Source organism: Malus domestica, chromosome 03 (assembly GCF_042453785.1).
Source record: "Malus domestica chromosome 03, GDT2T_hap1".
Lineage (NCBI taxonomy): Eukaryota > Viridiplantae > Streptophyta > Magnoliopsida > Rosales > Rosaceae > Malus > Malus domestica.
Window position 1 is genome coordinate 1793769 of NC_091663.1, and position 12087 is coordinate 1805855.

Here is a 12087-nt window from a genome sequence, read left to right on the forward strand (position 1 = left end):
AATAAAGAGGAGACTCCGCAAGTTCTTGAAACTCCATCTTGCTATATAAACCCAATTAGGCTAGCCCGTCAACTGCAAAATTACGTTATTTATGAACTTGCTACACATTATGACTCCATTTCTCTATGATCAAACTTCTACACTCCGAAACATGACTATAGAGAGGATGATTATTAAGGCTAGGAGAACCATGAATGAGAGAGACCACCAAAGAATAATCGGCCTCTACAATAAGATGAAAGAAATTTCTAGCTTTAGTTGTCTTCAACTCATAAAACAAAGCCCAAAACTCACCATGGAGAACTTCCCCAACTCCTTTTTTAGCAATAAAACCAGTGATCCTCCACTTCCAATCACTCCCTTTTTAGCAATAAAACCAGTGATCCTCCACTTCCAATCACCCCGTTAGAACCAAGCCTAGCACCATCCACATTTACTTAAAGGTCACAAACGAACGAGGAACCCAAGCCAAGAGAACTTGCACATGGTCATGTTTATTAAAGAATTTGATGTGCAAAACAGTAAAACCCTAAAATCGAATCCATAAACCCCTAAAAGATTGAATCTTTAAATCCCTAAAATCTTTCAAATCCTAAATCCCTAGAGTAATCCATAAAACCTTAAGATTGAATATGTAAACCCCTAAAATCTTTCAAATCCTAAATCCTTAGAGGGAGCATGGATTCGAAAATCCCAACTCCATTCACAAGCAAGCTTACAAATTAAATTACAGAAAAAAAAGAAGAGGACAGAGAAGCTAGAGAAGAGAAGGAGTCACTTGACCTATAAGTGGAGAATAATATCACCTCGCCGGGCTCACCTACTAGTCACCACCAAGTTGGACCGATTAGACCGAAAGAGGAGTTGCTAGACTCACTACCTAGTACTCCAAATTTCAATCATATTCTATTGTTTAGTTACAAAGTTGTTTATTATGTTCAGTAAATGAATGAATGGTTAGGTTACAGAAACTACATCTGACAATTGGGGAAAATATTAAAGTAGGGATACATACGGGTGAGAGAAAATAAAAAAAATGTAAATTATTTTCTAGAAAATTATATTATTGCCTATAATTATATATATATATATATATAATGGGGGGTCTTTGTTGGGGGAGAGCTATGCGGGCCTACTTCGGCTACCCTTAAGGACGCCCTTGGAGAAATACGTGAGGTCAAAATGGAATTCTGAAAATCATTTCCCTTAAGATATATTGTTTACGGTAATCCTAAAAAGTTATTTTGAACTTAAGGTATATCTTTTAATCTTTAGAAAGGATAAAGTCAAATTACGATTATTTTGCACTAAATACCTAAATCTTGAACATCGTAAGGCCTTTTACAATAGACAGATACTAATATATTCAACTCATAAGAATCATAAATTTTCAGTGGACCGAAAAATTAGAGTGTGATACAAATATATTGAACTCATGTGTGTGATATATTACACTCATGAGTGTGATATCAACTCTTTAACTCACACTAGTATCTCACTAGTGTTATAAGTATCAAACTTAGGTCGCTTGATTCATATATATAGGTATCATACTTACTTAAACTACTATGGAAGGCCTAAGATGAGTTAAGAAATAAGACAAATGGGTGCGAATGGTAACACTCTCACAAAAAGAACAAATATGGTTCAAATCCTTCTCACTTGTCTTAGTGTAGCTTAAATACAGAATATCACGTTAATTCGAAACAAAACATATAAGTAATATTCTAGTCTAATTTGTGTATACTCGTGTAGAGGAGCACATTGACTCTGATTAATATGACCACACTCACACCTGCATAAGAGAAAAGAATCGAACTCGGTGCATACAAAACGATCCTAAAAAGAGTGTGGTTAACATGACTCTAATTAATGTAAATGCTGTATCCTAAAACTAGATTATTTAGATTTACAAACATAAAACGATCACAAAAGAGTGGTTATTCTCACTCAACTATTAATTGAAAATATCACTTAGTACTACAATCTAGTGATATTCCTCTTCATTTGTAAGCAAGGTTTTAAAAGACACTAGACGCTAGTTAGGCTGCGGGTTGGGGCCTAGCGCCTAGGCGGCTAAGCGGGTACCTAGGAGGACTAAAATGATTTAATTAAATCTATTATATTTCGTGTAAATAAATGTCTGTTTATACTTAAAATATATATAATTTCATCATAAACTACAAAATGGTGAAAATCCAATTAGTCAAAATACTTTAATATATATATATATATATATAGGTAATGTAAGAATTTTAAGTACATAACTTGAAAAAAAAAAAAAATATATATATATATATATATTTGTTTAATAGTGAAGTAGGTAACTTTTTTTAATATAATTAATAAGCCTAGTACTAATGGTGGAAATCCATCTGACATAGGGGAGTGGCTTTTGCGGCCTTGGAAATCGACAATGCCTTTATTTTGGGGTTTCTCGTTTCCTCTCCCTTCCATTTTTCATCGATTGCTCTGCCTGATTTCCTATGTTCTTCGCCTAATTTCCATCTTTTTGCTCTGTATAATTTTCCGAAACCTAACCATGAGTCCATTCTAATTCCTCAAGCACAGTGAAGAAATCATCTCCGACGAAGAAATCTAAAGCTTCTAGGTCAAAGTTCTCGTTTTTTTTTTCCTGCAATTGCATTGTTATTCTGATTCATTTTGCAAATCTCTCTCAAGCTCACTCTTCCCTCACGCTCTCTCGGTTTCTCTTTTCAAATTTTATGTTGTCACCCTCGCAGTGTAGTGAAACAGCAAAACATATAATATTTTAACAGAACCACTGCAGAGGCCGCTTAGCCTGGCGCTTAGGCCGCCTAGGCACCGCCTAATACCCTTGCCGATTTACTGAAATTTTTTGAAATAATCGCAAGGGCAACCTAACTCCCAATGACTAGGCGGCCGTCCAGACCGTGTTTTAGAAGATTGTTTGTAAGTGAGAGGTCTTAGGTTCGATTCTCGCTAAAGGCAAATTTGAACCATATTATTGGCATTGCTAGTCCATTGCGAGATTTAACCCACTCCCCTACCCTTCTAGTATAGATACTATCGTTTGCTCAAAAACTATTAATTAAAAATGTTCGTGACAAATGAATAGAAGATGAGTAAAGAAATAAGACAAATGAGTGCAAATAGTAACATTTTGACAAAACAGAACAACACAGGTTCAAATCCTTCTCGTTTGTTTCAGTGTAGCTTAATATAGAATATCACGTCAATTCGAAACAAAAGATACAAGTACTATTCTACACTAAATTATGAATACTCGTATAGAATAGCATATCGACTCTAATCAATATGATTATACTCACATCTGCATAAAAGAAAAGAATCCAAACTCGGTGGATAAGAAACACAAATTTCTTCTTTAGGGATAGGTAATCTAGGTATTGATTCTGGCGTGAAGCGCTTTACAATACTAGCCAAGGGCCCTAACCCTTAAAATATAGGAATTAGCACTTCCAATGAAGTACGGATTGGATGATAATATACTACAAGCCAAGGTTAGGTATAGACTACCAAAGTAGAGAAAGAAACTCAATTGTTCTGTTCTATTCTCTCGTCTCTACGAAACGTCTCTTTCCTCCACTATGCAAAATTGAAAATTCCCTCTCTTTCCTCTCTCTCTCTCTCTCTCTCTCTCTCTCTCTCTCTCTATATATAAACCATTTCAGCTCCACTGTTTTTCATTTTACGCTCAATTCAGTCATAATTTCGTCGAACTCTTTTCAACCCAAAATTCTTGGAGCTTTTTTGGTCAAAGCTCCTCCATGGTTTCTCAGGTTTTGGTGGCTCTCGCGCTGTCACTCGTGGGTGGACTCAGTACTTCATTCGGTGAGTACATAAAAACTCGTGCTTGTTCATGCTCTGCTAAAATTTCAACTGCCCATTTCATCAATTTCAAATTGGAATTGCCCCATTTGTTTGAATTTTGTTGTTCTTGTTTCGTTCGTCTAGAATGGTTTTCCAAATTGGCTTCTGGGTTTATATTACTCTCAGGTTTTGAGGTTGAAAGCAGCAAGCTTTGTGGCAGGAAAATCTAATGAAATCTTTTGGGGAAGGGTGGGATTGTTTATAGGCTTCAACATATATATATTTCTGTTTTAGAATCCACTAAAATCCACAATTTAATGAAATCCCATGAGCTCTATAACTTTTTTACTACACCTAGATTTGTGTACACTTGCTTAAAATCCATTAAAATGCTAATTGACTGTATACGGATTACATGGACGTTGAGAATGTCTTTTAAAATCCTGATTGACTACCCTAGGATTTTAAGTTCCTAATTTGACTACACCCCCTTGAAATCTTTTGATAGAAGTGTGATATTGAATGCATTGTTGAGGTTGCTAAATCAGCTTATTATATTTTTGATACCGGCGAATTGACTCCATCGAGTTGTTGTGGAATTGAGGTTTGACTCCATCGAGTTGTTGTGGAATTGAGGTTTAATGGTATAATTTATGATACTAGAATTGATAGGATAGACAAAACTATCGAAATGCAGCTCAATTTACTATATTTTTCTAAAAAGGTTTGATTTTGTAGAGCAATTTGACTCCATCAAGTTGTTGTGAAATTGAAGAAATTGAATTTTAAGGGTGTAATTGGTGATAATGAAAGTGCTAGGATTTGTTCCCATTGTTTTGTAGGCAAGTTCTTGGTATTGGTCATGGTTCGAAAAAGGATTTTGATTTATGGTGGAATTTCTTAATTTATCATGTTCACCTCGATGCTTAGTTGATCAGCTTATGTTATCGAGCCTAATTATAAGTCTTGGAATGTGGAACAGGTGCACTTTTAGTAATTGTCAATGAGACTCCGAATTTGAAGATGCTTGGGCTTTTACAGGTACTCTGATTTATTCTCAAATTTTGAATTTTTTTCTTTCTTTCTGTCCACTAATGTCATTGTTTTCTTTCTTTTAAAGAATCAATCATCCTATTGACTTAATTGCTTACATGTCCTTCTCTCTCCCAGCCGATATTTACATGTCACCGTTTTTACTCAACCAGAAATTTAACTTAACAAAATCCGTCTTGACATTGATGCCATTTTCGTGATCCTTTTGAATTGATGTTATCGTCAGGGTATGCTTAGAGGCATCATGATCCATCTAAACCTCTGAATGTTCTCTATGCAGGGTTTTGCTGCAGGTCTGATGCTAAGCATATCATTCCTAGATTTGGCTCACAATGCTATCAACTCAATTGGTTTTTTAAAAGGCAATCTATGGGTAAGCCATGTACTTCAATGTTCATTTGATTTAATAGTGGAGCCAGGAAGTTCTTAATGGGTAGGCTGCTATTTATTTATTTGGTTGGATCCAGTAAATAAAGGTATATTTTCTGCAACAGCTACTAGGGCTATACCTCATGGTAGCCACCCCTGGCTTCGCCCTCGAATTCTGATTCACTCTGATTTGAATGCATCACTTTTGTGACATGCATTGTCCCGATTTCTCTAAGAATTAGATTACAATTTCTTGGTGGTACAGTTTTTTGGAGGTGTCATATTCTTTGCTTTCATTGCCAATTTTATTCCAGAACCAACTCTTGCTCCTATTTCAAAGGTAGTGATTATCTCTTCTCCTCCTACTTTAGCATGTTGTGGATACTTTAACATATGACTGGGGATAACACTTTCACCCAGAATATTGAAGGCATGTCTGACCGTGTGACAATATACTTAACAACAGAAAGATGAAGGGGGCAAGGACACTTTGAAAAAGCAGCGCCGACAAGTTTTATTCAGTGGGATAGTAACAGCAATAGGTATTACTATGCTTAAATCACTTTCCATACAGTTCTTCGAATTAGAAACTGAAATTAAATCTTCATTTATCTGTAGAATTGGAAATATTAGTTAGTTTTTGCATGTTTGTAGTCTAAAAGTGTGCATGATAAATCAAATTTGTGGTCCTCAGTTCTGTAATTAGCAAAGCATATTTATGTCTTTGCGTGCACACAAGAAGAATAAAACCCACCCCTCTGCCATTCCACCCACATCCCAACCTACCCAAGGCCTAAGGGTGTTTTATGTCATTTGCAAAATTTGAAAGTCTTAGTTTCTGGAGTTTTTTTATTCCTTCCCAAGTAATAAAGTCTGAGCAAATGTTTTTGAGAATTATATTTGATTTGTATACTATATTCCTTCTGAAGTGGAATATCCGTTCAATTGACTTGCAGGCATAAGTTTACACAACCTTCCAGAAGGAATGGCCGTGTTTCTTGGATCAATGAAGGTAACTCAAGCTTAAGCTTTTAATGACTTGGATTTGGAGTATTGAGTTAACTCTAGTTTGGATTATATATATGGAGTCATGCTCATTTTATTTTGAGTTATATGTTCTGTATTTGATTTAATATAAACTTATAAATTATGTCTTCATCAATGATCAGAGTTTCTTTAATTCATGATGTGAAATATTAATGCAATTTTCTTTTTATTTTAAAAGATGTTGAAAATAGAGTGTGAGGTTTCTATGACCACTAAATCATTTGTTGTCAACATCTATACTAACTATTTGGTATTCTTCATGACCTAAATCAGATCTATCATTATGTAAGATTCCAACTAATTGGTGAAACATTCTTCTTTTCTTCTTTACAATGCATTTTTAGCTTTATTGTCAACAAATTAATATGCTCCTGGACACTCTGCAGCTGCTAAAAAATTTAATGTTTCCTGGAAATATGATGCTTTCTTCTTGAAGCACAATTTCTGAAGTTGCGGCGTCTAGTTTGGAATTTTTAAAGCTAGTCTTTTTTGTGTTCTAAAACAAGTCTAAATTGATTAGATGCTTGATCCTGATTTATATGTATCTTTTTTCATGGATTTATATGTTAGTTTACATTGCTACTTATGTGTGTTCCTTGCACTTACTATTCTTGCATGTTTTCTAGTGCATATTACTTACAATTTGCATAGCCTTTTCATCTATGGGATTGGTGGTTATAAATGGAGCAAGAATAGTTTACTATCTGTTTGAGAACTATAATGTCTGCTGATGCTAATTGTCGTATGCAATTCTTGCTTGTTCCATAATTCATTGTAGGGCCTTCGTGTTGGTGTGAACTTGGCCTTGGCCATTGCCTTACACAACATCCCAGAGGTATATTCCCTATATCGTGCGTATTAGTCTAATTGCTCGCACTCTGCCCTGGATTAAAGTAGCACATAATTGTTTGTACCTTCCAAGGTCTCCCACTTTCCATATCAACAATGGCTGGACTGGTGATTTTGGTAATATAAGAACTTATTCCTTTGCTGATAAGGAGACGATCTTTGGATCCTATGGAACTAATGTCGACTGCAAGAATAGTGCACACATCTGCAGAAAGAAATTGAAATATAAAAATTGGCAGATTGCATTTAACATTTCACAAACCTATCAACTGCTTTCTGAGTTTCAAAATGAAAGACTCAATATTCTTTAAAAATTGTCTTGCCTATATATGTTGGTGATGAATGGTATCAAGCTCTAATTGTTGTTAAACTTTAGGTCTATAGAGTGTGTGATCAAAATTGTAGACTATTTGGAAAACAAGGGATTGCTTTAAAGTTTGAGTTTGGACTTCTATTGTTGTAGAACTATTATTGTTATAATGTCACTACATCTGATAACTTTCGCTTTTCTAGGGTGTTGCTGTTGCGCTTCCTGTTTATTTTGCAACACAGAGGTGAGAATATATGAAGGCGTCATTAGTTCAGCATTTGAAGTACTTATGAATTGTGGGGAAACAACGGATTTGTTTTTTTTTTTCACTGTTATTTTACAATGGCGTTCTAGGATTCATATAGCCGACCCCACTTAGTGGGAAAAGGCTTTGTTGTTGTTGTTATTTTACAATGACCATGAAGTATCTTTGAGAAGCCCGAAAGCAGACAATAATACTTTAGAAAAGGTAATAGTGGATGAGTACTGATGTCAAGGGTATGGTTACGGTGAATTCATTAAACAGAGTGAAGGTAGTTATGGTGTTGGCCGTGCTGTAGGATATCATTATTTAGGGTGGTGACAGAGAAGGCAGTGCTGATGGGTGAGGGAGCGATGGAATGATAGTTCTGCCATTGTTGTTCAGGAGGAGTGTCAACAATGTTGGTGTCCATTTCAGGACAGGACTTTTAAGCCTTGTTCACTTTCTAGAGCAATTATTACTTCATAAGTTTCTGTTAAGCCTGTATAGCTTGAAAACTTTATGAATCTTATGATAAGTTATTAAATGGTGGGTTTTCTGCATGTTCCAGCAAATGGCAGGCATTCAAGTTGGCAACGCTTTCCGGTTTAGCTGAGCCTTTGGGTGTCGTAATTGTAGGTATGTGAACTGTCAAATAAACCTTTAGATATCTTTCTTTTACAAGTCGTAAAAAGAACGGTGCATTTGGATTAGGCCCTTGAGTCCTGAAATTCTTGAAGGAAACTTGTTAATGGTTTTCACTTCTGCTGCAGCCTATCTATTCCCAAGCAGCTTGAGTCCTGAAATTCTTGAAGGCCTGCTCGGATCAGGTTTGAAAATTAATGATGATATAAAACGTCTCAACCAAAAAACAAAGAAATAGTTTTTATGAAAATTGTAGTTACCACGTATTATTGTTGTGGCGCAGTTGGTGGAGTGATGGCTTTTCTAACTCTCCATGAGATGCTGCCCTTGGCGTTTGATTATGCGGGGCAAAAGCAAGCCATCAAGGCCGTGTTTTTGGGAATGGCCTTCATGTCTGCAAGGTAATACTGATGTTATAAATGCATTTATAGTGTCGGGGCCTCTTCGAAAGAGGAGATCTTTAAGGAGAAGTTTTTCAAATTACTTCGCTGTTTAATTTATATCAATATCTAGAACTATAAGGGTTAGAGCCTCTGAGGGTGTGACATTATAAGTCTTATATCTCCTTACAGAATACTTTCCTTTTGCCTGTTTTGCAGCCTTTACTTTCTTGAAATCAGCCTACCACAGGACATGAGCTTGTAGCTGTAATCTACGGGTCTTGTCCAATGTTATCCTCGTCTTGTACAACTCGGTACTGCCACGATAAGTAACTGGTGCTGGATACCGGTACCGAGTTCAGATCACCGTTAATGGATCATATGGTTTCGGCACAAAGAAGAAGGCTTGACTGTGACTGTCCCCGAAGATAGGAGTTCATACTCAGCGTAAGAGAAATGTACATATCCTTAAAAGAAAATTGTAAAATAGTGTATGGAACTTGATTTCGTAAATAAACTCTACTCCGTTTACATGAAAATTTCAAGTGTCAAATAGGATTACATTGGTTGGTTATGATTTGGAAGATAATATAGGAGAGATTGCTGTGGCACCGGTTGTATACAACATAGTGACTACAACACACATCACGTGACTTTTACTGGGATTAGGCAAGAGTTAAAAAGGCCAATTGCCTCTATAGTATATGAAGCCTGAATTGAAAATCCTGTAGTTAGACAAATTTATTCTCTGAACTGCGAGAAAGTTTTGTATTGAATGGTTGAATTACGTGTTTGTGTGGCCCTACCTCGTAAATCCACTTTGTTAGATGGATGCTGCATGCGGCAGTTATACACAGGTTGTTCTCCTGAAATGCTAAAGAACACCGTATGAACCAAATTCCCATCCAACCATGCCTGGTGTGTGTATATACTCCTCCAACAGCAGATTCCATGACCCGTTGGTGAAATGTTTGTTCTTTCGTAGTGCAGGACGTGTGCAATGCATTTGATCGTTTGACAATGATTTCTAATTTGCTATGCAAACAGGAGGAAAAGACATGTAAATCAAAAAAGGCATGAAAAAGGAGAGGAGAGAGAAAAGACAACAAATCAAAGTCAGCATAATTGATAGCTTTTATATGCAACATGGTGTGGCATGCAAAGCACAACGCTTCGAGTTTTACTAAAATAATAGATTGGCCAGTAAGTGTAAATTAAGGCCATCTCCAACCGAAGAGTCGAGAGGGTCTAAAATAGCTTGAAAATCGTCTCCAACCGAGGGTTAGGCCAGAGGGCTATGAAATCTAAGAGGGCCCCACAGAAAAATTATACAGCATAAAAAAACATTTAACAACATGAAACTTAAACTACATTTAAGTTGTAGTTTTTAAATAATAAATTATGTTTGACTTTATGGCCCTTTGGCCCTCGGTTGGAGACGGTTTTTGTGACAGGGCTAAAACGAGCCATCTGGCCCTTTGGTCCTTGGTTGGAGACGGATGCAAATATGACAATGTACTGTTCATTAAAATATTAATATCTTGGAGGGCCAGATGGCTAAAACGAGCCCTCTGGCCAGCCCTCGGTTGGAGATGGCCTAAGTGAACGAACGATGATGTGGTTATTATTTAATAATTAAAATTTTAAAAGTTAAGACTTTTAATGTATATTATATTTCCAATCGTACTAGAAAAATTTGAAAGATGAATGTTAAGATGACTCTTTTAAAATTGAAACTTTCTATAAATTTTCTTGTCACCGTACAATTTAACACTAATTTATATACCAATATTATATTGAGAAAGTCTCGTAGCATTTCTCAATTTGAAATTGTAACCAACCTAAAGACTTTTAGGAGATTCCATAAACCTATTATATTTTTTTCTTGAAAAAATAAGACAACTGGTGGAAAGTTACGGTTATCCATCAATTTCGTGTGTCAGGAAGATTTACAGAGGCATTTCAGCCTCTCTCTAACCACGAGTCTGGCTTTCACACTAGGAGCAAGTTTCGAACCCAAAACCTTTAGTTTTTAATTTGAAAGAAACCTCGCAATCCGTCATTTATAACTAGGCATCATTAACCCATTATAGTTTTGAAATTTGTTGAGTAGGCAATTGAAATAAACTTCAATCTCATCATAACATCCCATCAAGAAAATCATTGTAATTTCTTGGAAATGCAATTTCTTGAACAAAAACATATTATATGCATTATACAATTGGTCTGCACAAACATGGGATTAAAAGCTGTCTAGTCCCATATGTAACTGATCTTGTGCAAAGAGTAATCTTCTTATTGGATTTATGAAAAGATATTATTATCCACACACTTCTTTTTACTTATCACATATTTTTTGTTAATTTTTATCATTTGATTCGAACAACTAAAAATTGAGAGGTCTGTGTGAAAAATAAAAAGGAAAACTAATGAAAAGAGCTTGAAAACTTTGAGTTTTAATGATAAGGACAAAATAAAGGGTAAAGTGAATAGTACCAGGATTGACTTTTTAGTGTAAAAATGTGGTTTTTCGTTAAAGTGAACAGTACTAGGAGTTTTTCGTTAAAGTTCTCAAAATAAAAAGAAGTATGTAGATATTAGTATGTGAAATTGAAGAGAAAATTGGGGAAATTAGTGAGAAACTCCACTCAAAGAAAAAGAGAAGAAAAGACTAAAGGTGTTTTATTAAGGTAAAGGAGAGTGTGGGGATGGAACCAAAATCAAGTTTTTGACAAAAGCTTTATTGGTAATGGAACATCATATGGAAATAACCAAAGCTCACTCATAAAAAATGTCTTAAAGACAAATGAACTTGTGTGTCGTTTGTTAGAATAGAGAATCTTTTATGCGCACAACTTTGGTAACGTCTTTTTCATTTGTTACTGTAAACTGAAAAGTGAAAAATAATAAAAATTCATAACACCTTATTGTGATTGGTAAGAATCATGACCATGTAGTTTTTTGGATACATGAGAAAATAACTCTCTCCTTTGTTAGAAGTTTATAGTTATTTAGTGCCTCTTATTAGAAGTTCTATTGTTTTTAATTGAGTCTAAGGTGTTAGGTGCCCTTTAGCATAAAAAATGGTGTCATTTGTCATGAGAAACCGTTTTTATAAGCACTTAGTATTGTCTTTGCCTTCGAATTCAAATGGTTGGCTTTTGATTGATTTGCAAAATTGAAGAAAACAATGGTACTCAAAAGTAAAAGACAAGAAAATACCAGAAGCTGTTTGAATCGATCACCCAGAGGAGGAGGGTAAATTTAACTAAATCAAGTTTTTTGTCAAAAGTTTTCAGATTGCATAACTTACTTGATGTGGTTACAACATCTTGTTTTAAACATCTCAATAGTTTAGTCACTTAAGCAAACGTGAA

At 35.3% G+C, this 12087-nt stretch overlaps 1 protein-coding gene across 1 annotated transcript; it reads left to right on the forward strand.

The window, feature by feature from the left end:
* The first annotated feature begins 3474 nt into the window (after positions 1 to 3474).
* On the forward strand, positions 3475 to 9249 carry LOC103416027 (zinc transporter ZTP29). Its single transcript, XM_008354299.4, has 12 exons — positions 3475 to 3837; positions 4799 to 4857; positions 5150 to 5242; positions 5504 to 5578; positions 5705 to 5780; positions 6195 to 6250; positions 7064 to 7120; positions 7648 to 7688; positions 8257 to 8324; positions 8459 to 8515; positions 8614 to 8731; positions 8930 to 9249. The coding sequence occupies exons 1-12, from the start codon at positions 3774 to 3776 to the stop codon at positions 8973 to 8975; spliced, it is 810 nt and encodes a 269-aa protein (XP_008352521.1). The 5' UTR covers positions 3475 to 3773; the 3' UTR covers positions 8976 to 9249.
* Positions 9250 to 12087: the final 2838 nt, after the last annotated feature.